At 42.1% G+C, this 26,955-nt stretch overlaps 1 protein-coding gene across 4 annotated transcripts in view; it reads left to right on the top strand.

Annotated features, from left to right (window-relative positions):
- Window positions 1-26,955, top strand: part of SAMD12 (sterile alpha motif domain containing 12) — a 201,903-nt gene that overhangs the window by 160,835 nt on the left and 14,113 nt on the right. The window contains exons 5-6 of one of the 4 annotated variants that reach the window (XR_008435202.1): window positions 14,529-14,677; window positions 17,960-23,396. The exons of 2 other annotated variants lie outside the window; for them this stretch is intronic. Coding sequence is in view for 1 of the 2 variants with exons in the window: in XM_053967457.1 (XP_053823432.1) it covers window positions 14,529-14,551 (23 nt within the window). In the remaining variant the exon portion in view is untranslated. Of the gene's footprint in view, window positions 1-14,528; window positions 23,397-26,955 lie in introns of those variants that run through there. One more of the 4 variants, XM_053967457.1, reaches the window with a different exon arrangement.

Here is a 26,955-nt window from a genome sequence, read left to right as displayed (position 1 = left end):
ATGAAAAAGATATTAGCCACTCAGTCCTGATATAATATCCTAGTCACTTGTCCTGCGGGCAGTCTGCTCTGGGAATAGGGGTTGTCTTCTTTAAAGGTCATTGCAAATGATATCTTGGCATGATGGTATTCATGAGTTGCTGGATTTGTAGAATATAGGTATTTAGTCCTAATCACGTGTGGTTATTTTATATATATGTAGTCATGATCAATAGATTTTATGTTATATATATATATATATATGTGTGTGTATATATATATATCTATGTTTCTTGTGACATTTTAGTTAGAGATACTGTAGACATGTAGCCTGTCTAGATTCTAGACACAGAACCTGTCTATATTTTGCATTTATTATGCAAAAGTGTTTTTAAAGTGCTGTGCATTCTTCTGAGCACCTCATGCTGTCACAGCAGAGATGATGGCTGTCTAGTGATAGACACAGTGAACTCCTTTGTTCATGGGCAAATGAGTATGTGATTGTGCAGTTGGTTTGTAAAGAACACCTGGATGAACAGCACTTGAGAGAAGCAAAATAATCACTGTTCACTAAAATTTGTTTTAAGGTCATGTACATATACAGACTTTCATTTCCATGTATTCTACTCCAAATCAGTATCATTAATGAAACTGAATAATTTGCTGTTAGCTGGCAATGTGTTTTCTGAGTAGCTAATTTTAAATATCAGGACTGTAACTGCAGTGCATATTTTCCCCACATAATTTCTTTAGAAATGGCATATGCCCCATTTGTCTAATCTCTACTTCTGTGGTTACAAAATAGCCAGGTTACATAAAAACAACTAAATTACATATTTGCATACAATACTGCTGTGGCTCTGCAGAAGCCATTTTGGGCTGTTCAATGCTTACAGTTTCTTTCATTGAAAGGGCTTGTTATTTCACCAGCAGCACTGCAAAGTTGTTCCAGTCTTTGCTTGGAAACATTTTTTTCATCATTCTACTCGAACTGCTGCATATGAAGTAAATAATATTTAGTAAAATAAGTAATAAAATAAGCCAAAGTACTGCTAATGTAGTTTTCTTTCTGCCATTTAAACCTATGGGATTTTTGTAAGTTGGATTTCAGAATCTTTGGGCAGCAACCAGCCTTTATTTAAGTGTTTGAATAGCACAGTGGGACCCCAATTCATGGCTGTGCATTGACAAAGTAACACTACTAAAAATAGTTTGCAGAATTGGGCCCTCCAGTAGCAAAAGAAAAGTCAGAGAATGCATAATTTGAAGAAATGCTCTGGCTGCTGCCAGTGGGTCTGCTGTCCTTATTGTTATTTAAAACCAGAATTAGCTGTGCCTGTTATCTACAGCACAGTCTATCCATTTGCAGCCTGCTGGCTTCATTCTTTATTGCTTTTCTAAATCTAGTTAAACATCTATGTTCTTTGAGAGGCCATAGTCAGCTTTTGGGGAGACACAAGCCAGGACTCCACGTTATGAAGACTCGGATTGCAGAACTGGCTAAGAGGTTCCTGCTGCTGCCTGTGGCCATTCCTCCTGCTCCCTGCCAGGACCCTGTAGCCATGGTGGAGCTCTGAGGCAGATCTGGGAATTAAAGTGGTTTAAAGCCTTGGTCTAGCTTTTCTGATGGGCTTATTTCACATGTCCGTTGTATTGTGCAGCAGTCTTTTGGGCCAGCAGGAGGGCAGTGGAGGAAGGGAAGGAAAGACTGCAGAACTGTCTCTGCCACTGAGTGATTCATCACATGGAACTGTGCTCCCAGTATTGTGTGCATGCTGGAAGCACAGCCATGGTCTTTAGCCCACAGGCAGAAGGCAAATCTCTTTCCATTGCTTTAAGGTGCAAAAAGGAAGTTGGTTTAGAAGTGAACAGAATTACTCCCATCAGGCGCCCCCAAGGAACACTGAATGTGCATGCTCTTAACAGCAGAGACACCAAAATGCCATGAGGAGTTTGCATAGTTCCCAGTCTCAGCATTGCATAAACCATGTTCTTTAGCATAAAAAGCTGGAACACACATAAAAACTTGTTTTCTAGGAGAGAAGGGTAGCATTGGATCACCTTTTTTAAATACCAGATTCAGAAGTCTTACCTCTTTACCAGCAATTTCACAGGTTATTTCCTTTCTTGAGACTGAATCAGAAGCAAAAAGGCTTTTTTTAAAGCTTTTTTTTCTTTCTACATAAAGCCATTAGTATCTGCAAGAGGAAAATCTGGGGTGGATTTGTAGGAGTGGATTTAGAAGTGCTTTCTGGAGTGGCCTGGTCTGTCTAATAGCAATGAACAATAGTCATAAGCAATGAAGAAATAAATACCTTTCATCTATGTCAGAAGATGTAATTTCCTGAGACATTAGAATGACTTTCTCATTTGGAATCTGGGCCCGGAGGTTAGACAAAAGTTCTTGTTGGCAGGCAGTGCCCAGTGATCACAGAGACATCTCCTGGATGCTGCATTAAGGCCACAGATACAGTAATCTCATGGGATTCTCTAACCAGAGAAAACTGGAAAAAACAGGGAGCCCTGAGCTGCAGCAGCATGTTGTAGTTACACCCTAGTGAGGTGAGATCATTTCTCTTTGTAATCTCAGAATGGAAGGCAGAAGCTGAATGATAGTGTCATTAAGAAGTTTATATTTAACACATTTACAGCTCTCCCAGTTCCCATACCCTTCAGGGCCAAACTCCAGAATCCTCAAATCTGAGACTTTTCCAGAAAAAACCTTTTTATTAGTAGGGCAAACTGGCTATTCCTGAACATCTTACACTGTTTTTCTGATAAGGCTGCTGTTGAGTTTTGCAGTCTCTGCAACATCACAGCTTCCTTTTTATGTCATTTAGGCATTTTATGAGTATAGTGTTTAAATAGTGACTCTTCAGGAACTTAGGGCATGGGTCCTCCAAGCTAACCTCTTAGCCAACCAGTCCCTGCATCTATTTCTTCATGATTCACCCAGCCTTGTCCAGCCTAAGTGGGGATGAGCAGCAAATAAAAAATCCTTGAAGGGTGTGTTAGAGGTGATGGAGAACAAGTTAAAAAATGGCTTAGCAAAAGACATTCTTGTTGTGTTTATTCTTGGGCAGTGTGTGATGGTGGCTGGGCTTGTGAAACAAATCTGACAGTGTGGCTACCTGAGCCAGGTGACAGTGAGGCCACTGGAGGATGGCCATTGTCTCACAAATGCTGAGCACGTGTTGCTTGCTCCTCTCCACTGGCAGTGCACGGCGCTGCCCTGTGTTTGCCATGGGGCGAGGGCACGCGGGCGGGCACAGCAGAGCATCTGTTCTGCTGCACATCCAGACGCCCGTTCCCTTGCAGTCCTGTGTTCACAGAGGCATGCCCTTAATTACCCTAAACAGACAAATGCATGATGCAGACTGAAAATTCCAGACATATGGACATGCCAGAAGTTTTGTGTCTCTTGTGGGTGAGGCTTTAGAATTGTCTTGAGGGGTTACCAAAACTTGTTGCTATCCTGGATCTGCATTTGAATGATGTGTCAGCACTTGTTTAAGATAAATATTGAAAGACTTGTAGGCATCATCAGAGAAAATTTTCACAAGTAACTTGGAAATCAAAGTCTTGTTGACTTTAATGACACTTTGGTGTGCAAATTACTTGGGGGTTTTTTAATATCTTGTCCATCTTCTTTCTAGCCAAAATCTGTTTTATGCTCCAGTGGCAGAAATCCTTCCTTTCTTCCTTCCTTGAAGCAAAAATTTAATTGGGATGCTTACTGTTCTGGCACTGAGAGAGAACTACCACAGCCCATTACATATTTTTCCCTGAGTTTTGAGGCATGAAAGTTTGTCTGCACATGAACTGTGATAAACTGTTTGGCCTGAGATAAAATGGTAGAACTTTTGCAGTTACAAGTGCTTACTAACCTAATTTCCTACCACAGCTAAAATATGAAAGGTGTTTAATAACAAACAAACCACTATTTTTGTTTACTCAAATTTTATTTACCTATGTGAATTTCTTTTCAGTTGTTCATATATTCCAAGTGGAAATTAAATCAGTGGCAAATCTAAACAATTTGGCAGCATAGGCACAATAAATTAATCTGGCTACAAAATGACACCAATAATGCTTAGTAAATAATTCCTCTACAAAACTTTAGTACTTTGTGGATGTTTTGCAGGAAACATCTCATTATCTCAGTTATGTGTCTGAATTTTTAAGAAGATTATTTGGTGTGTAATTTCCTTGTCAAATTCCAATATCCAAGGCCTCAAAGGAATTTAGGCCTCTTATCCCTCACCGGAATCTATATCATTCTTGGTATCAGTAGAAATGTAAACGTGCTAATCCTGAACATTGTGGTAACTACACTTCACATGCTAATTGGAAATTGTAACAATCAAATTAGGCATGAAGTTGCAATTCCTGTCACCTCTTGTTTGCCATTTAATTGGTGGATAACTACTCTGAGCTCATCATTCAGCTTTCTTGGTAATCAGAGAAGAGAGGAGCTGCCAAGGAATCGTTTATCCAATATGACAAGTAGGTAGGTGGGTCACTCTTCGAAGGGCCCTGTCTTTCTCCAGTGCTTCTGGAAGAAGCCCAGATAACAGTGTAGGCTGGTTGCCTAGGACAGGTGGAATGCATTTGTTCAGCCACCACACCAATTTCAGAGCCAAGTGAGCTAGTGCTCTGCACAGCAAATTGCTTTGCATAGCTCAGCACAGGCAGGGATGGACTCTCCCATCCCACTCCTGTCTGTGTTTTGTATTTATCTGGGGTTCCAGTCTGCAATTATGCGTGGAAATACCCAGCTGGCTTTAATCAGACTATCTGCAGAAGTTAAAGTGAATCATCTCAGAAATCCACACAAGCTTTATTTATTTACATCTCTAACCTTAAAGACAAGCTTCCAGGTGGGAGAGAGATACGCTGTATGTATTTTTTTTTATGCTGTTCCAGTTTGTGCAGAGCAATTACGTGTTTATTTAACTAGACAGCAAAGGGAAGTCTAGTGATCTGTGATATGGCAGATAAGGCCTTTGCCTTAACCACTGAGATGCTGCTCTGCTGCGTATTTCACTTTCTTGCATCCATCAGTGCATACTGTTACGTTCTACAAGCAAAGAATCTGAATGATGAATGAAAGTATTTTTCCTGGTATGACATTTAGCCCCAAACCCTTATCTTTAAAGTGTAGCAGTGCCCTTCTGTCTGACTTCTAAAGGTCAATTTCTACCTGGTATTGAATTATTTTCTACCACCAAGTACATTGGTCCCATCCTTGATTTACACTGGGTATGCTCTGCTACAGCACCTGAGAACGTGTCCCAGCCCTGGGTGCTGGAGGCCCAGCCTGGTGAGTGATGGTGGCACATGAGGGTGAGGATGGGGAGTGATCATCTTCCTGGGCCTGGGCTTTCTTGGGAAGGCAGACAAGGCAATGTGCAGAATTCCAGCAGGTCCTGCAAACTGTCCCACAGGACATGGTTGATACCACTTTGTTGGCAAGGGGAGAGATTACACTGCGTTTTTCTTGGGAAGGCAACAACCACACACAGCATCATCTCCACAGCATATGGTGTGGTCTGTCACCATTTGTATACATTTCTGTGCAATCATCTTTTCAGGAACATGTGCAGGATTCAAAGAGACAGAAGAATATACAGGTGCTTTGGGTAGCCTCCAAATTAAAATTATAGGAAACGGGCAAATCAGAGTAAAGCACAACTTGCAGCCAGTCAAAGAATCCCTGTGCTGAACAGGGACTTCCCAAAACCATGAATGACTGAATAGCTCATGCATTCTGAACACTGGCTTGCTTTGTTTTATACATGAAGGTTTCCATGACTGACTTCTTTGCTTGGCTCTGTGGTCAGTACAGCGCACATAATTTACTTAGACTTCATGCATGACTTAAGAACTTCTTTGATGCAAACTGCCCATCCTTTGTTTATCAAGCCCTTCTGCCAAGGCAGAAGCATTACTAGTATTTAGGATCTCCTTTGGGAATGCATCCAGATACAGTCTTAGTAAACACCATGGGGACTCTTGAAATATGGTAACTCATTTTGATCACTGTAGTTCACTTTCCAGCTGCTTAGACAGAGACATGAAGCCTGATGTGCAGAGGGAGAGCCCAGTCTGCTGCCTTGACACAGCATCAGTCGTGGGGTAGAAGAGGATCCCTGCCTTGGGTAGGACCTGCCCTCTCTGCAGCTCTCCCTGAGCTTGATCCTGCAGCTGGGAGAAGGAGACCTTCTATTTGGATAGAAGGAGTGCCTTCTATTTGATTTTATTTTTAAAACAGTAGTGGCATATGCAACATGCTAATTGTTGTGTAGACCTTTCTGAGGATGCCTGGGAAGACTTGGTCACAATCAGATTGATGAGGCTAAAATAGCAGCTGCTTTTTTCCTGTACAGCCCAGTGGTTGTGGAGGGCCATGATGAATTGTTAACATTGATGGTCCAGCAACTTCACTTTCAGATGACAATCAGTAAAGTACAGTTTTGAGATAAAATCAGACTTTGGGCCAGATTAGGAGAAGGCATCATTGGCATTCTGTTGTATGTATTCCAGAAGCTTCCTCAAACCTCCTTTCCTCAGGAGCCCCACATGGCTCTGACAGCCTGAAGCACTTGTTGCTGGAGACAGGAACTGGACAGACAGCACCAGTGCAGCCTTGTAACTCTCTTTGTACTTAACTAGGAACTGTAAAATAAGGCCATGTCTTCTCACTGAGGTATTTTGAAATTCAGGCCTTTTTTGGTGACATGTTTAGACGCTATGTCCATAGGAATAGCAATAATGATTTTCCAGATGGAGGTTGGACACTGTGCATTAAATGAGGTGGTGGGGCACATCCTGACTGCAAGAATAAAGCAAGTACCAAATGGTACCAAGATGCTCTTTATCTGCATTCTGTCTGTTTGGTGCTCAGAGCAGTGCAAGGGTCCTGGAGAAAACAGTGATAACACAACGTGGTAATACAGGTAAAGGGTATATATTGATTAATTCCTGCAAAAAGCTAAACAAATGTACTTGTTCAGCTAACTAAGGGGTGGGGACTGGTTTTGTAGGTTTCATGATGCATTTTTGTTTTGTTGTGTGGTAAATGTGTGTGTGCATGTGTGCAGTCCTTTGGTGGTTTTAGTAGGTATAATTTCCCTTTTTGCTTGGTTAATCACAGAATGAAAATTTTCATTTCAGGGAATCTCACAGTGAATATCTCCCTAAAGGTGGATAGTTTGTTCCACCTATTAATCCTGCATAAGCTCTGCATAACCAGCGAGGGAGTTGTAGCTTCAGAGAGTTTCCAAACCCTTTTGCTATAATGTTTCCATTTTTCCAGTGAAATCTTTAGTTTCATCTGATTGTGTTTCTTAAAGTATATTTCACCGAGAATCCTAAAGCAAGTAATAGGATGATATAATGCACAGAGCTGATAATGCAAAGAATGATTTCCAAATGCTGCTGCATGCATCTGAGCAGGGTAGGCTTGAAAGTGTGCTGCAGAATCTGCAGAACAAAGGCAAATACAGGTTCCAGCTGGTGATCAGAGCAGCCACCAAACCACTGGGGACTGTGTGGTTAAGCACCTTACGTGCATGCTGAAGATACCACTAAAGGCTATGTCTTCTTTGAGTTCACTCAGTTTGTGCAGTTCCTGGAGCTTCATTTTAAAACCCAGTCTCTCGAGGTGAAAGCAATAGATATGCAGAGGCTCACAATGCAGTGCAAATAGCTGTGCAGAGCCACAGCATGGGGAATGCCATTCATCTGTGACAGCCTTTTTCACTTCCTGCAGAGCACCCCAGAAGAACTTGGGAGACCAAGAGCTGATTAAAGCCAGGCAGTGAGAGATGCATGATAAGGCATAAAGTCAGCAATCTCATATGCATTTTCAGTTTCAGACAGCACCAGATAAGACTATTGGACTCCTTAGCATCACATTCCTTTAAATCTTTGCTTGCTACAAATTGCGTTTCTTGAGCAGAACGCTTCAGGACAGCCAGTTCACTGTTCACAGTGATAGGTAGGTGTGCAGTAGATCAAGAGATTTTTTTGAAAGAACCTATAAGCATTAAGGAAGCAGTTGCATATAATTTTTCAAAATATTTTAACTGCTTGTTAATTTGAGGACATCATCATAATCTGTTGAATGCAAGTGTTTTTCTGTTTTCTTTGAATGTTTGCAGCAGCAGGTGGGTGGTGGGGTGTATGAAGCATCTTGAGTTGAGATGAATGAACCACTTTGAAAGAAGAAAGAATCTCTCCTAGGATTTTTCCTGATTTTTGAACCAAACTTCTAAGCTTGGGAAGTTTTTACAAGCTGGTTAGGCACAGGCATAGAAAGGACATAATTTCTTGGGACAGATTTTTGTCCTGAGGTTTTCAGATTACACTGTAAAATCAAGTTAAGAAGATGTAAAAGTCTTTTAAGATATTTTTCAAAACAAGGCTAGGGTGTGAGCTCAAGCACTTTAGAGAGTTGTCCACCAAGAACTCTGATTTTTGAAAGAAAGGGCAAGGGCAAAGAACCAAAATTCCTGCATAAATCATCTGTACACAGAATCAATGTGTCCTCATTTTGTTTAACCTAGTAAAGTTGCTGAGAGATTTGCTTTGGTAAGGAAGCTGGTGTTGTGTGTGACTCATGAAAAGACTCTTGGCTAATCTGACTATTTGATAGCTTTGAATAGCTTAGCAAAACACATTTTGGACAACTACATTTTCAGCCCATTCTGTGTGAACCAACTGTGTTCCACAGAGCAGCTGCAATAACCTCTGACTAATTGTCTTTTCAGAAGGTTACCTGCTGAGAGCATCTGCCACAACATCCATTCTCCCAGAAATGTTTCATTCTCAGAATTGCCTGATGCAGGCTGGGGAGCCCAGCATCACAGGCAAGAAGGGAGTTATCTCTTGAGACAGAACACAGAGAATGGGATTTGCCTGACCTTGTTGAATGGTCATCATCTGTCTTAAAACTCCAAGCATCCTGTCTAAACTGCTTTGAAAGGCACCCTGAAGCCTTCCTTGAGATGAGATGTGCCATTCATCTGGACAGCACATCTGGGAGTGAGCCAGGATCCCACACACCCACGTACTCGCTGTGCCTGAGCAGGCTGTCCCAAGCTGTGTTGCAGCTGCCCCCTCCAAGCCCTTGTCTGGGCCTGGGACATCAATGAGCAGTGTAGCAATACATAAATAACACCAAGGAGTTTATTGCTTGTAATGTCATTCTCTTCCCTAGATCTCATGTGGGAATATTTATTCAGGAGTGTATTTATGGTGATGGTATCAACAGATATTAAAGCTCTATCCAGGAGGATTAAGAGTACCTGCTTATGGGAGCAAGTTGTCCAGAAGAAGAAAAAGAAACCTTGAATTTATCCTAGCAGAAATAGCAATTAATATGTCAGCTGCTGTTTGTTTTAGGGACTCTGCTCTTGGAGTCTTGTGATGATATATCAATGTCCCTGATCATTTCAACAAAAAATATTGTTGCATGGTTGGGTTTTATAATTAATGACAAATATGTCCTAACTGTCCCCTAAAAAAAGTATGTGTGAAGGGAAGATAACATTTGATTCTACGTATTTTTGGCTTTTACAGTTATTTTGCATGGACTCATTAAAGTATATCAAACGCTTAGGATTAGGATTACTGTGTTGGATGCTCTAGGTGTTGTGTTCACAGACCTACTTTTTCTGTCAAAGGCACTCCAAAATCAAAATCTTGGTTTCTTACTTGGCAACCAAATTAAAAATACAAAGTGAGAAGAGACTTCCTTCCTAAAAATTGGCAGTTTTATCAAAAAGCATCCACATGTCTGTATTCTCTCAGCTGCTGGGTGTTGCATTCAGTCCCTAGATTAATGTGCCACTGTTTAACACAGGCTGCTGGGCTGTGGCACTGTCTCTGCAGCCCTGAGGCTTGACTTGCAGCCTGATGAGCTGGAGCTGCTGGGGTGAGAGGAGGGGTCAGTGGGTGGATGGAGGAGCTGGGGGCAGTGCTTTGCCACCCACTCGCTGCTGGCTCCACACATGCGATTGTTTGAGGTAACCTTACATCTCTGGCATTGTTGACTCTGGTTATCAGAGACCTGTTACGTAATGAGGATGTGCAGCAGTAGCTGTGTTTACCTGCAGGTTAAAAGAACCAGTGCTGTTCTCCACCCAGAGCAGGAATGGCATGGCTTTGTGATAGAGTGAAACCAAATGCAGGTACAACTTCATTGGTAAAGTACAGGGGTTAATGGTTCCTGTCCCTGCCAAGGCTGCCCCATGGCAGCACTTCCCAGCCCCTGCTAATTCTCCTTCCACCATGGTGACTGACTGGTATCAGCAGCTCCCCAAGGTGGTATATTCATTTTACTTGAGACTTGAACTTCCATGAGCCTTACAGAGACATCTCATTCTCTCACACCTCAGTGTTAATAATAATTCAATGCACAATAAAGAAAAGGGTAAATCTATGAGTGGGCTGCCAGGCATTTTCTTTTATCAGTGTCCAAAACTCTTCAGTGGTAACGGTATCTGTTGGGGGCCCCAGAGCTGGACACACACACCATCTGGTGTACTGTGTCCAGCTCTGGAGTCCCCAGTAAAAGAAGGACATGGACCTGTTGGAATGAGTTCAGAGGAGTCCACAATCACTAAACTGATCATAGGGCAAAACACCTTCCCATGAAGGTAGGCTGAGTTGGGGCTGTTCAGCCTGGAAGAGAAGAGGCTCCAGGGAGACCTTATAGCACCTTCCATTACCTTAAAGGGGGCTACAGTGAGGCTAGAGACTTTCCACAATGGTGTGACAGGACAAGGAGCCTTAAACTGAAAAGAGCAGGTTTAGATAAGGTTTTAGGAAGATGTTCTGTACTGTGAGGGTGGTGAGGCCCTGTGAGGGGTCCAGGTTGCCCAGAGAAGCTGTGGATGCCCCATCCACAGCAGTGTCCAAGATCAGGCTGGATGGGGTTCTGAGTAACCTGGTCTAGTGGAAGGTTCCCTGTCCACGGCAGGGGAATGGAACTAGATGATCTTCAAGGTCTCTCCCAACCCCAATCATTCGACAGTTATATGAATTCTAATTAGTTAATAGCAAGATGCAACAAGTCAGCAGTAATGTACAGCTTATTAAAATGTCTCAAGTGACATGAGACATGTGAAGTGAGATACCTATGTCCTTTCTAACACAGAAAAGATATTTCTAAATGAAGCTGAATGCAGTTTTTCACAGACTCCAAGGAATAGATGGTAGAAGGAAGTTTGGAAATAGATATTTTTCATTATAATCCTGTGTTTGAAATGTGCTGACTTTAGAAATATAGTATAAAATTAGTTCCAGGAGAGTAAACCTAGCAAAGATAATAGATGCTTGTTTTCTTTATTAGAATCCCTCAATTATGGAAATGTGGCAAATAGGTAATACCTCTAGACTGAGTTTAATTAACATGTGTTTAAAATTAATCTACAATATGTCCCTTTCTCAGACAAAACTCACACAGCACAGATACTCAAAAACTGAAATACATCTCTGGCTTTGAAATGATAGTTGTTTTCCTACATCAGCTTCTTGAAAATGTCATGTGAGATTAGATCTGTTCACTGTTGTGGTAAGCATAGACACCCCCTGCAAAGGACTGTCTTTGTTTTCAGAGTTTACTGTCTCAGGCAGGGTTTTCAAAAGCAACTGCTCATTTGTGATACCTTTTATAAAGATCTTTACTTTCAGTAAACATTGGATATGTACTGTTATAAACCCAGGGTCCTCAGAGGAGCCTCCAGCTAGGCACAAAAAATGACGCAGGTAATGAGGAAGAATAGGTGCTTCTAAAACCCTGTCCTCAAAAAACAAAGTGAGAAGAAACAGCCTAGATGACCACTAAAACCTGAATTTGCTTGCTCTAAATTCAGAGCTTGACAGAACCACTACTGTCTGCTTGCTCAGTGTCACCACTTGTATCCAGACTCTCTGCATGGCTCAATGTGGTTGTGCTCCCTCTGTGGTGTGGATGGAGCTCAGGTTGGGATCAGTTCCATTTCTCCTCATTCATGGGTTTCTGTCTGAAGGGCCAGCTGGCTCATTTCAAACTTAAGTACAAGTACAAGCTAATGACTGAGACAATGGGGATGATTGGGGAATTTCAGCATGAGTGCAGTCCTGAGGCCTGACCTGATATAATTAGGCAGTTTGCCCATTTTATTTTAGTCCTTCAGCTCTGTGGTTGAGCAAGGTATTTTCCATTGCTTGGGAGAGCTTTTGAAATTTTCCCTTCTTTGCATCAGATGAGCTCAAAGAAAGACAGGCCTTTGTGAGACAGGCTTGTCTTCTCTGATGCTACACAGATGGGAGACATCCTCTAATTCACCTGAAATCAAATACTTTTGAGATTAAGTACCTGTTTGCTGCTCTCCAATTTTAAAACTTCCCCATAGATTTGCCCTTTGTCTTTAAAATTGCTTATGTTACCATTGCTTTCTTTTCTGTCTTGGGGGATGCATGCAGTCAGTTATCTCTCTAGACCAGCTGAAGGCTCAGAACCTTCCTGTATGTTCTTCCATGGTGTGAAACCAGTTGCTGGGTCCAAAATGTGCATCTTTCTCAGGCCATTACTGATGTGGGCATCTCATGTAGTAGATGACAGTAGGTAGAATTGGGAACATTGCCCTAGAGAACCTGGAGGATAAAAGCAAAGCCGCTATAAAAACAGAAATCAAGAGTAGCACTGTAATCAGGTAAATATGCCCACATAAGGAAGGAAATAATTAAGGAAACTAATTTTTTACTGTTTCTCTATTTCATAGGGCATATTTACACTCAGGGGTCAAGTCCTCATGGCAGGGAGTGGGTGGTTCTTTTAGTCTTGTGCAATACCTACTGATTTATCATCCCATCCTTTCTCTGCTCAATCAGACCTTCATGTCCATTGCTACAAGAGCTTGGGGTTGGTAGAGACAAATATGGGCAAAGTGACAGCTTGGCAGAGCCAGTCAGCCCACACCCCACAGAGAGGAGCCTACCAGGAATGATTTTGAAGGCGTGAGAAGCAGGAATCCACTGCCAGCCTGAGTTTCAGCTGATGTGAATGCTGCCTTGGCAGCGTCAGTATCCTGTTACCTTCACAGTTAGGAATCTGGCCCCAAAACCCCAACAATCCCGCACATATAGATACATGCATTCATGAAATAAGCAGGATGTCAGCTGGAAAGGGTGCAAAGCCCATTCTCATGGGTCCCATCCCAGCACTGCTGTGCTCAGAGATCTGGTCCGTAAAACAGGTGATGGGTGAGGGCTGTGTGATGAGCAAAGCTGCATCCCAAAACATTTTTGTGGTGGCCTTGGCAGTGCTGGGTTAACACTTTGACTCAATGATCATAAAGGTCTTTTTCAACCGAAATGATTCTATGATTCCATGAAATAATATGGTGAACTTGTCTCTGCATGGCTCCTTGGCCCCAGAAGCTTGAGCCTGTGATGGGTTTACAAGCATTTATGTGCTACACACTGAAGTAACAACTGAATGTGCTTCAGCATGAGCAGTTCTGCACAGGCACTCATCTCCTGTTCAGAAAGGCAGAACAAGGAGCACAAATCCCCTTCAGAAAATGTACAAGCTTAAAAATATTTCGGTTGGAAGAGGCTTCAGGAGATGGTTCCAGTAAACTGTGATCAAAGCAGGGCCACATCAAGTTGTGTGGGGACTCATCTGGTTGAGCTGCAGATATCTGTGTAGGTGGAGGTCCCACAGCCTGGTCAGGCAACTTGGTCCAAAAGGTAACCACCCTCACTCGGAAGACTTTTTTTTCCTTGCATCTGGAATATCTCTGGAATATCTGGAATATCTCTTGTTGCTTCTTGTGTCCATTGCCTCTTGACCTTTTGCTGTGCTTCTCAAAGAAAAGTTTGGGTGAAGGGGAGGAGAAGATACAAGTAGCCTCCACATTCTCTTCCTTTATGGTGTGATGGCTGGACACCTCTGCGAGGGCTTTCAGGCAGGGAATAGCAGCCACCAACACTGAGCGTGCTGTACTGCTTAGCAGGGGAAAGAGAAACTCTGCAACCTCCTCATTATCTTATGGGGTCTGAAGGGGGGAATGATATGGGAGAGCTGTTTTCTATGCACCAATGGCCAGTTCTTACCATCTTAGCCAGCAGAAAGGGTGCAGGAACATCAAATACTACTTGGGCATTTGGCAGAGCCTTTCCAGCTTTTGGCTATTAAGCCTTCAGTAGTTAATGCAAATCCAACCAAACAGAAGAGCCCTGCTCTCTGGGACTCAGACTACAGGAAGAATAAGCAGTGCCTTCACATGAGGCAATAAAATTCAAGTAGGATTTGTTAAATCATGCAAATGATTGCTAGTCTGCACTTTATATTTATCTAAGGAATGGATTAAGAGTTTTTTTGGTTGGTGAGTAAAGTTGATTAAAAGAAGTTCTAGGGTCACAATATATATTCTAGGAGTACATTTAATAAGCTCAAACCTGACTTTTTTTCATTTTAGTTGAAATGCATGATAATTTCTTTGCTCTGTCCTATACTCACAGTCTGGTTTTGGATTTCTATTTTGTTTCTCACAGCCCCAGCAGAGAGCTCTCCGTAAACATTTCCAGCCTCTAAAAGCTGCTGTCCTGCCACTTGATATGAAAGTGAATTTTCCTTCATGAAAAAACCCACAATAAATGGCGCTGCCAGAAGATGACCATGGAGGATTGAAGACAAACTTGAAGTAAAATCAGCCCATTCAGCTGATACATTCTGGGGAGACCTGGTTTGCTATGGAGTAAATATGTGGTGCAAAATATCCAAAATATCTAATTTGTTGAAAATGGTCACTGACAGACCTTTAGCTGGAAAACTTCTTCCAGTCTTCATCACTGTGCATAACTTCTGAGTTCCCTTTAGGGGACTGTCTATGCCCTTCACTAGAAGTCCTGTTTTAGCATGGCAACTACTAGATTCTTTTATTATGTATGCAGATGGCATGATGTTTTAGGAAAAACGTACAACAATTCTCCAATCTCAGTGGATATGTTCACAATATTACATCCCGATAGGAATGTAAACGTCTTGTATGTGTTAGTTTTGCAGTCTAATGGTATTCTGTTAAACAATATCAGCACTTCATATGTGCTTTTCTCACAGAACTAGCACAGTCCATATATATATAATGGTCCTTTTTTAAAATACTGAGGATATGTTTCAGTGTTTGTGCTGAGACTGCATCCAAACTGAAGCCCAGTACTAGCATCCCTTCACCGATTCACAGTAGGTTGTGTAGATAGATTTGCTCGTGGCAGAGATGCGACTTCTTTTATCAAGGCTTAGAGCTAATGGCTGTCACAGAGGTAGCCAAGAATAGGGTAGTTTGAATGAGCTGTAGGATACTGTGTCTGCTCTCCCTTTCACCTACCAAATATCAAAGGGTCCTGTTTCTGGTGCGCCAGTGTGTTTTCTAACTCAGCGAGGGAGAGGCAAGGGAGAGAGCCTTTCTCAGACATGTATGTGACCCTGGATTTGGTCTGCAATAAAACCAGAATAAACTGGAAGAATTCAGGTTCTTTATGCTGGCCACCACTTATGTTTTGGGCAGGGCTGGGAAATTGTAGTCCAAACCAAACTCTCTAAAAAGGTAAAGTGTAAGACTATACTTCTAAGGAGCAAGACACTCCCTTTGGAGAGGGTAGATTTCTTCATTAACTTTTTCCACTTTCTACTCAAAACAGTATTTTGGTAGGAACTGGGAATAAGCAAATGGTTCCAATAAGCCTTTCAATATACTGTAGCAGGCTCATGACTGTTGCATTCAATCTGAACGTTGTTTTTTGTTCAGTCTTTGAATGGCTGACCTCATCACTGGTTGTATCACAGCTGGCTGTGGTACTGTTTCTTCCATGGGGACTCAGTGGAATTAGTGTGTCCCTTACATCAGGACCTTCTCGGCACACTCTTTATAATGAACTGATGTCATCAACATAATGAGGGGGCTTACTTCTTTGTTCCTTCTTTCTTTAAAATTTTGTGTACTTAAAGACTGTCACTCTCTCCAGCCTGAGTAGAGTTGCTGTTAGCATTTATTCCAAACTCTGGGTGAGACAAGAAGATGCTGTATGAAGATGCAGTGATGGAGAGAATGTGCAGTTAGAATAAGTCATGGGCACCTTTCTGGAGGAAGCTCCTGTGTTATAATTCTTAAAAATTATTGTGCAGTTCATTGCTAGAGAAAGAAAGGTCAACCACTGAGGGTTGCCTGTACAACAAACAGATAATTATCTTCAGGGTTTAGTTTTTCTTTCAGATGGTTATGGGCTTAGGTTTCAGCTCTCCACCCATCTCAGATTCAGCATAGTGGATACTTCTATAGTACTCAGTGCAAACGCAAAGTATTTTTACTAGTGACAAAGATTTTCAGAAGTTGCTAATGATTTTTAATAGTTTGAGTCTTTCCATGGATTCTCAAATGGAGCTCCCAAGAATTACAGAGTAATAAGCTTCTACATTCTCTTACTGAAAATCCTAGTCCCTAATTTCAAATTAATAGGTGTAAAAATTCTCCTTAAAACATAAGGATCTTTGCCAATTGCAACATTTGCACTTTTTAGAGCTTTTCATAGGGTTGCAGGTTGGAATCTGATACCAATAGAGCCGGCCATGTGCATGGCACAGGTCCACTGTAAGCTTCAGCAAATTTTACAGCTCTTTCTGCTACAGGTTTTAAAAATGCACTCTGACAACTGGCATCAATTTCATGTTGGTAAAGCAATTAAAAACAAAATACTTTGATTGATATGTTAAATTAAAAAGAGAATGTTATACTTCTACAGTAGGAGTTTTCTTATTTTACTACCCAGTGAAAAAATCCAGAATAATTTGAATGATAAAAGAAGAGTTTATCAGAGAGTGTTATCTTAAAAGGGTGTATGAGAAGAAGTTGCGTTCGGCAGAGAGCCACTAGAAGCTTTTTTTGTATTAATGTTAGTTTTGAACATCTTCCAGTATATGGGCATGAATTTAGATGTGTGCACTTATCCTGTTAAAACAGTTTGTTTTAAAAGCTTCCCAGGATTTTAGCTATGGTGACCTAGAAAAGCAGTGTTATAGGCCCTGAGAAATGTGAAAATCAAGTCCAGACCCTTGAGTAGCCAGACTCGGAGAGACGTCTGCTGTAGGTGCCTATTGGACAAACCTCCCTTGAAGCTGGTGTAGGTCTCCATCCTGCAGCCAGCCTATGCATGTGGATAACTGCAAGCATAGCTCCCCCAAGCCCCGTGACACTTCCACGTGTGTAACTGTCTGCCAGAGCCATAAGGAAATAACTGTACTTTTTGGCTTGTATTTAACTATTCATTGTGTTTGGATTTTTTTAATCACTGTTATTCTCCCAAAGTAGGCCATGCTTCCTCAGGGATATTTATGAAATTGTTCTACATCTCCTGAACAACTATCTGGATCCCAGCATATTCTTCTGAAAACTTTTTAATATAAATAAACATGTGGGAGAGATCTTTGTTCTTATGAATGGGGGCAGGTACTGTGTTCTCGGAAAGGCTGTTGAGTGCAGACAATCAAGTCTATTGCATTTTTTATGCTGAACACCTTATTAATACCAGACATATCCGCTTTTGCCTGGGTCGCAGGAACAGTTCAGGGGAAAGAATGCTTTATCTCTAGTCAATAAATCATTTATGTCGAGAGTGCCAAAGACCAAGTCAACATGAAAGGGAGCAAATAAGTTATTCCGGCAAAGGAAGTGAATTTAAATATGCTCAGAGCCATTAGTTCGCTGCAAAAGAGTGGAAGACTAATGCTATTTTCATAAAGCAGCCATTATCAGCCTGTGGAGATAGATAAATTCATAAAGGCTGTGCTGCTGTTACACTGATCACCAGTTATTATCTCTGAGACAAGGCAGGGTTGTGACCAGGACCCTGTTCCTGTGCAGACCTGCAGCCTTCCTCCGAGCCCGGAGCCTCGCCCTCCTGCCACGCTCACCTGGTTTCTCTGTGTCCAGGTTCAGCATCAGACCTGCTAAGAATCCCTGTCAGAGCTCAGCCATTCCGAGTGCTTCACACCGGGAGACGGCCTCCACTAGAAACCTGAAGGAATTGCTCAACCCAGAGAGCACACTGCAGCTGAGATCATCCTTTGCACCGTTTTGTTCCTCATTCTTTTTATCTGGGTGGCTTTCTGTGCCTGCCATTTATTCTGTTAAGGGAAAGGCAGCCTTCCGAGAGGGGAGTTTGGAAAAGCTCCATGAGCTCTTTGGTTTTGCTTGTCCAGATGCATGGCAGTGCTTTACCAGTGAGTCCACCCCTCCCTGTCTCTTCCTTAGGGTAAGTGTTGTCACTCAACTGCAGCTGCAATGTCATTGAGGAAATGAAACCATTAAAAATGACAAAATTCTAGGTTTGCCCTGAATTTTCAGAAGACCCCATGCCAGACCTTGGCAGACCTCCATTGGCACTACTCCATTGCAGGCTCCAGAGATGTGTTGATTAGTGCCAGCCAAGGAGCCAGCATTGAGGTGGCATTTTTTGTGATCACTAAAATGAACCTCCCTCCACCTGCCACAAAGCCAAAAGATCTGCATTATTCAAAATAAAGCAAAGTAAAACCCTGCATCTTTCACATTGGTCCCCTTTAACAGTTACCATCTCTGCCATCAGAGTCTCCTTGAACAGCCCTGCTGCAGGACTGCCCTGGTATATATAGGCTGTTAATAAGATTTTAATTTTAAAAGAGAAGGTCCTTTGGTAGAATTAAAATTGATAGGTGAGGGGAAAATATGACCAGCATTACCTGCAACCTCCTATAGTAAAATTTAGGAAAGTAATCTGGAGTGCAAAAAAATTCACCAAGATAATGTATAGGTGATTAGGCAGGCTCATGAGGATAAATCTGCTAGTAAGGAAAGTAGATGCTTAATGAAGGAAGCCAAAAATGTATGGAAAGTCAGTGTCAAATAGGTTAGGGCTGGTTACACCAAAGACTTTACATATATCCTAATAAATGCCGCCATAGCAAAGCTAAGTGTGATGTTAGACAGGCCCAGCACAGAGATTGCTCACACTACATTGGAAACCCAACAAATAGTCTTGTTTTGTATTTGAAAGCAGTGGAAGGAAGGAGTTAGATTACACAATAAAATGTAATTCCTCCTACTCCATCAGTAATTACAGGTAATATTAAGCAGTCACTATCCAAATATAATTTTAAATTTGTAGAACCATTAACTGAATCCAAAAGTGAAGGAAAATTTTGCCTAGGACTCCTCAGAACCAGAAAGCATAAAGGAAGCTTCAAATGACACCAGACCCACAATAATTCAAAAGAATGAGTGGTTTGATACAGAAAACTATAGACTCATTAGCTTCCTATCAGTCTTAGGCAAAATCATGGAAAAGTTGATATGGCATAATCATTGGAGCAATTAAAAATTGATAAAGTCCTCCATATTATTTTTATAGAACTGTATCATGCCAAATAAACTTCCCATTATTTTTGTGATATCAAAGGATTGTTGAGAAAATAAGCTCTGCTGGCATACTATACTTAGCCTCCTATAGAGCATTTGATTCTGATAAAGAACAAAATAGCATAATGCAAAATCAATATCACCCATATTTAATGGATTAAAAATGGATTACAGGCTGATCACAAAAATAGCTGTAAATATGAATTATCCTCACTGAGACTACTTCTGATGAGCTCCTCTCAAGGTTTGCTCTATTTTCAGTATACCCCCCAAGGAAAGAGAAAATTACTGTTGGCAACAGCCAGAGATGACAAAACCAGGGGCATAGTATATAATGATCTGAGCAGGTTAGTAGTGGAGAATAACCTGGAGGACAAAAAAGTTAAAAATCCAGGAGAAATGGCAGCAAGTCCAACTTAGTAGCTTGGGGAGTATGTCTGCAATAATACAGTGACTGTGAAGATGTCATAAATTACCTGTTCAGCATCAGCCCCAGAGATGCTCTTGCCAGCTGGGATGTAGGACCTGGCTGTAATGATGCCATTCCAGTTTGTTTGGTCACTGTCAGTCTTTCAAAAAAGGTATCGACAACTTGGGAGGATTATTTTCAATAGTTCCCGGTGTCATTCAAGGGCAGAAAAACAGGTCTTATTATAGTGTCAAACTAATGAAGCTCAAGCTATTAATTTATCAGAGGCAATTTGAAGAGGTGACTTGATCTCCATCTGTAATCACAATCTTCTACCTAGGCAGAGAAGTACTGTCTGAAGGCAGGTAGCTCTTCTGTTTAGAAGAAAAGGGAATGATGTGCTCTGCTGGTTGGAAACTGATTTCAGGCTAGAAATTAAGTGCAAATACTCAACAGGGAGGATGATTACCAGTGGAGACAACTTACTCCATTACCTGGTATGTTCTCCATCACATAAAGTCTTTAAATTATGCGGAGTATTTTTCTAAGTCAATAAGCTCTACCTCAAACTGAAATCCAGGCTCGGTGCAGCAATTGCTGGATGAAGTTATTAGGCATGTCTTATGCAAGGATTAGACTAGATCATCAGATGTAAACTTCTGAATTAAAAATATCCTGAAGTTTCCAATATTAGAGGAAGGCAGGGCAATCTATATCCTTTTTTTTTCTCTCCCACAAAATGGTATTGATTTAAACAGCTTCTGTGGAAAGCTGTGCATTTGGTATGAGCATCACTAGGTCTGCTCAGTTGTAAGGTTCTGCTGCACATAATTAAAGGAAGAGAACTGGACAAGAAAGGACAACAAAACCCTTGGGCATACCAACAGTCTGTAGCCTTTCATTGATGGCAGCCTGGGACAAAATACTGCATGCAAATGATGGGGCCACGTGGATGTGTAGTCAAAGCAAGGCATAACAGCTGTGGGTTTGCCTCTTAAGGAGGTAGCATCTTGCTGGCAAGAAACAGATTTTCATGCCTGCAACAACTGGCAGAGAAGCTGCAGTGCTGATGGAGAGGGCGATGGTATCATGGTGCAGCTGAGCACGGTGCACAGGTTCCTTGCTTCAAAGACAGCAAACTTCTGCTCTCATGAGGAGCCCCAGTGGAGCTGGTTAATAAAGCCCTGGAAGTGAAATTACATCAGTGGGATTACCCAGAGTAATACCCAGACAGCTGCTCCCAGCAGTGGGTTTTTGGCAGATTGGGTCCTGTTACCATTGGCTGGTTTGAATGTTGTACTTCAGAAATAAGCAGAGGAGTACTTGGTGTCTGATTCAGATTTCACAAAACCACTGTTGATGTGCACAAGGCAAGTGTGAACCACTGGAGTCATCTTCCATGTGCTTCATCAAGTAGTGGGGAAAGCACAAACTGGGATGTACACTCTAAAGAGTAAACAGTTCACACAAACAAGGGAAACTATAAAAGCAATACTTATTGCAGATTGGTATTAGACACCTTGCAGGTCTGGAGGAGAGTGTTCTGTGGCAGGCACGGCTGGGGCCAGCCGGGCAGGGGCAAAGCTGAACTGGCACATGACTGTAACATCTTCTTCTGCCATAAGAGTAGGACTGACAGCATTATCACAGCTCAGGCTCAGACCAGGCTCAGTCTAAGAAGGAAATTAAAAGCTTCTTTCTGGTGCTAATTCCAAATATATCTAAATAGTTTATCAGAAAAAAAATTTCTCTGTAGTTGTTACATCTCTAATCACATTTCTTCGATTAAGCATTTGCCTTGAATTTATCTTTTTAATATTGTGAGTCACCAAATTAAATAGCAAAACACAGGGTTTTTTTTACAGCAGAGAGATTGGTATTGCAACAAAACTGCACGTAAGCAATAAGAAGCTGTGCAGGCAAGGAAAAAAACCCTCAGATTGTCCTATCAGATGCTTAGGGGATTTGCTCAGTTGGTTGGATTTTTTCCAATATTGAGAGGGCAGCTTTACATCTAGGCAGAAGTTTTCCTTACTGAGCCAGGCTTTGGTCTCAAGAGCAGATAAAGAAATGTTTGGAGTCCTTTTAGCACTTTGTCTGCTTCCCTTGTATGTAAGAGGCTCCTTCTCTGCCTTCTGAGAAAGGTGGGAAAGAGACTAAGTGACAATAGAAAAATCTGCCCTGAATCCAACACCACTGGCCAAGGGGAGGAATGGAGCCATGCTGGGCTAACCACAGGCAGAGCACAAGGTTCTGTCTGTGATTAGTGGCTCCTGCAACCACAGCAGGACACATTTCCTTGCAGGACTGGACAATTCCCTGGTGATGGGAATGACTGGCATTTCCCCAAAGAGGATGTGTCCTCTGAGGAGAAGACTCCTTTGCTTTGCACTAAGCTGCAGGGATGCTTGGCAAGGCTAAGATGCGTATTTTTTAATTTCTCACAGATATTACAGAATCTGAAGGTGGCAGGGGAGTACTTTGGGACATGCTGGGCTTTGCTTTCAGTTTCTTGTAGGGACTGCAGCTACCTGGACCTGCCTTGAAATTATTGTTTCTTTTTCACTGTCTGGGTAAGATGGGAGGAATGCCTGCCTGGCTCTACACACCATAAACCAGCAAAGGGGGCTCTAAATTTGGGGTCCTCTGCTTTGGGGAGTTGAATTAAAGGTTGTGTAAACATGATCCTGAGGAACGCAGCTGGAATTGCAGTTGCACCTGAGTTTTCTCCAAAAGCTGCTTCCCAAAAAGGAGCCCATGGACAGAATCAGATACCAGGCTGTGCTGGTGTATCCACATTGGCTGCCAATGATGGACATGAGCTGCAGGGAGTGAGAGGGAGGCTGGGATCGAGGTCCTGGGAGATCTGGTCACCTGATGGAGGATGGCTGGATGCAGAAAGGCTGACTGCAAGCCCTTGGCCACGGTCAAAACAGTCAGTCACTTGAAGCCAGCAAATCTTGTCTGGTCCTGCTGCCTTTGGATGCAGTTCTGGTTTAGATTCACCAAGGAAATACTCTAAGCCAGTGATCTCCTTTTAATGTTAACTTGGTTGATAATCTAGGAAGATGCCAGCACTCTAATGCTTACAAAGTGACACACTGTTATTCCCAGTATCTATGGCTGAACTTTTTAATGGTGGAGCCAAATGAGGTGGCATGAGACAAAAGTGTGCCTTTTTGTTTGATGTACGCTGCGTTTCCCCAGGCATCCAAGGTGTTCAGCTGCACAGCAGTGCTTTTTTCCCAAAACAGAACTTATCACACAAACTAATTTTTAGTATACAAAGTGGCCATCACTTAATTCCACCTTACAGCTTTTGTATTCAGTCTTTACTTCCTTCTGTTTTCAAAAACCAACAAAAAATAAAGCCCAGGCGTGAGGGAGGAATTCTTTTAAACAATAAAATTAAAACTAATATCAAGTTTTTGGTATCTTTGGGCATGATCTCTGGAAGCTTTGGGTATCTGCTTTATCATTTTGTATATTTGACAATTTTGTACTCTGCATTGTTTGACTTCATTTGTGCATGGCAATGTATTAAAACATGGAATTTTTATTATACAGTAAAAGTATTTTGTTTGATTTAAATAAGGTCAAGCTTGATCCAGGTCATGAACAGGAGGGGAAAAAAACCCAGAGTTTTTTCTAGCAACAACTCTCACCTGACAGTCTGAGCATTCTCATTCAGGTAGTTTCCAGCACCTGAAGGTGGGCAGAGATTTTTGCCGACCCGCAAGTCGCCTTGCTCAGCCGTGGTCCCTGGGTCTGTGCAGTGATTGGCTGCATGGGTGCAGGTGTTGCCTAAATGCAGCACATCACAGCTGTTACCTGAGCAAAGGGCTCTGCTCTGCTGGGCAGGGTTTGGGTGTGAATCTGGACCAACTCTTCTGATTTTGCTTTAGTGCAGTGCAACAGCGAGCAGACACTGCACATGGTGAGGAAGAATTCTCCTTTCACTGCCCTTATTTCTCAAGACTTAGGGGATGCCCTTGTCAGCAGTGAAGCATCCTCTAAGGGGACCAAGCTGCAAAAGAAGCAGGTACTAGACTGTTTATGCTGTGAGGCATTTCACTTCCATTCCACTCACCCCATTTGTTCTCAGTATTTATGGCATGCAAGCAATTTAAAAGTCAATGGATTAGGTGGCTTTCACAAAATTGCTGAAATGATGAAATTCCAGCATGATATTATGCTCTTCCATATATGTGGTTTTTTTCTTTTCGACCATAATTCTGAATATGCTCATATTTGTAAGGCAGAGACTGATGAAATGTTTCGGTCAAACACAAAACACTGGATTAATACAAAATAGTAGAACAAAATTATACAGTGTAAACTATAATTGACAAAGTCAAGATAATTTGTCATCTAAAAAAAATCATAAATCATGTTTTTTATTTTAGCATCTCATGATGGGACTGCAATTTACTAAATTCTGTTTATATTTTTAAAAAGCTTTTTACTCCATAAACCTTGTCAGCGAGAAGAATATGTTAGCAGGGAAAGCTCTGTTTTTGAACAGATCTGTGCATGTTACTTCTTGGGTTGAGGGAAATTAGAACAATAATACAAGTAAAGACAAAGTTGCTATGTCACATACCCTTTTCACCATCAGGGTCTCCCTAGGGCTTACAGTGGTGCCATATTATTATAACTCTGTGTGCTGCACACTAGGATTATTTCCATTATAAACAATATGCCACCTAAACCAGATCTGCTTTATAATGAAACAGCAGCTGTCATGATCATGAAATATTTCTCCCTGGTGACAGAGAAAATATTAGTTGAAGCTGTGGACAAGGTGTTTCCATTTGTGCTTGTACGGGTTTAGTGCTACAAATCTTGGGGATGGGGTTGCAGTTTCTTTACACACAGTTTGTTACTCAGAAACTGTCAATGGAGTAACCAGTTGTACAGTTCATTTTTCCTGGTCATTTTCCTTCCAGTGACAATCAGTCCTTGATAAAACTTGCATGACCTTGTGTTATACCCATGTACATCCTGTGGACCATCAAAACTTACCTTACCCTGAGGATCTATCAGGGATTACAGGCCCAAGTTGTGCTTCTTGGAATGATGCCTTAAGCTGTAGCTTAAGACCCTTGGGCTCAATGCCGTGTCCCTGTCCAAAAATTGTATTCTTGAACTAAGATTGTGTTAGCTGAGCAGATCTGTGCTCATTTGAGCAAAGCCTTCTGATGTGAGCTCATATCTTGAGTCCATAGTGAAGTCCAGAGAATGAAGTCCAACCCTAGAAACACACAGGATATTCCCAGTCCCACTGTTGATGTTCCCTCACATTGTCTCTTCGTGTCCCATCTCCTTACTGTAGAACTGGAACTGCATTTACCTGTCACTGTTAAACCTTGAAAGTCAACAGAGGAACTGTAAGTCTTCCAAGAAAACTGTGTTACCAATCAGATTGTTTTGAACAGGCTGGGCACTGTGGTACAAAAGAAACACCTTATCTGGGAGACAAGAAGATGCCTTCCACAGTTCCTGCTTCTCCCATGCCCATCTCTCCCTGCCCCCTGGTGCTGATCTGTGTGTGCAGTGACACTTTCACAGGTGAGGTGTCACATCATCCTGCTCTTGGCATGTCTGAGGTCTGCTCCTCTTTTATGCACTCCTTTGTCTCATTCATGTCGCTGCCTTGTCATTGCCTTCTTGCTTTTCTGCACCTGACATGATTTCTTGCCTTCTACAGTTATTAGCATCACATGGGAAATACACTGAATTTATTGCATGTGAGAAACACACTGTCAAAAAGAAGAGTTTTCCTTTTAAGAAATGGCACCAAGGCATTGGCCTTGGGAGGAGATAAAGCAGAGAACAAATTGCTACAGGTTTTTTTTTAGGGAGACATGGATTAACCTCATCTCCATGTCAGTGATGGAACCAACAGGCTAAAACAGCAGCAAGGATGCACACTGGACACTTTCTAGGAACCAAAAGAAAAAAAAAATCCTTCTTAGGAACAGGGATGCTGAAACAGCTGCTTAAAAGGGATGGCCAATAGCTTTGAAAAGCATCCCTCAGCAATCCTGACCCTGTAGTACGACAGGACCAAGTTGTCTACCAAGATCTCTTTCTCGGTTCAATTTTCCTGCTGGTAAGAATTAAATGGGAAGCAAAGAGTTACCTCTGTCACCTCTGTTATCATTACTTTAAATTTCAAATGGAACTGCATCTTCATTTTCTACCTCTTCCAGGTAAAATTCTGCTACTATGTAGCTATGACTAATTCCAGACTCATTTAAGTCAATACCTCTGGCTGTCAGCTGAGAAACTGGGACAAGTCCCCTGCCGTGGCCAGTTCAGATGCAGAGCCAGAGCCTGGGGTGACAGCAGGGACCGGGCCCACCTTCCCATCCAAAGCCACCCGTTCCTGTGCAGTGCAGTGACAAATGCTCTCAGTGAGACCTGCAAACACAAAACAGGTGGCACCCTGCAGGACCAGGGTCAGCCCAGCTCCTTACATCCAGGCTTTCATCTGGTCTTTACTAGGCACCATCAGAAAATTAGGGATAGGTAGAGAAAAGCCTTGAAATTAGGGGTTAAAACAAGCAAAAAAAAATTATATTGAGCCCAACTATGAACTGAAGAGAGGCAACATTTTATAGCCAGCTGGCTGAAGCCTCAAGAGCTTCAGCCATCCGTTACAGAGGGCAGGCTGAGGGAGTGTGCGTGGCCACCTCCAGCCTCCACCAACAGCTCTAGGCGGATTAGAAAAACTGCTTTTCCTTCACTGGGGAGTTTTACTGCAGAGAAATGAAGCACTTCAGGGCACATCATAAGTCTCAGCTTGAACACTCTGCCCTGGCACTTTCTGGGCGAGACAGGAGAGCCTGGTTGGTGCTGAGCGCCGGATGCTCAGCCTGAGGGGTGCTTTGGCTCTCCTCTGTGCTGTGAAATGGGACAGAGCAGACTATGTGGGAGGCAAATTGTTTTATGGAAAATATTGGAAACCATTGTACTAAGCTGATTAACTCATTTTAACAATTTTATTTAGCTGCAACAGTTGCCCCACATGAAAAGTGCAGCTGCAAGGATTTGCACAACAGAAACACTCCCACATGCAGGAAAGCCAGATAAGCCCCTGCCTGTCGTCATTACAGCA

The sequence above is a fragment of the Vidua chalybeata genome, chromosome 1, assembly GCF_026979565.1.
Source record: "Vidua chalybeata isolate OUT-0048 chromosome 1, bVidCha1 merged haplotype, whole genome shotgun sequence".
Classification (NCBI taxonomy): Eukaryota; Metazoa; Chordata; class Aves; order Passeriformes; family Viduidae; genus Vidua; species Vidua chalybeata.
This window is presented reverse-complemented; position numbering and strand designations above follow the sequence as displayed.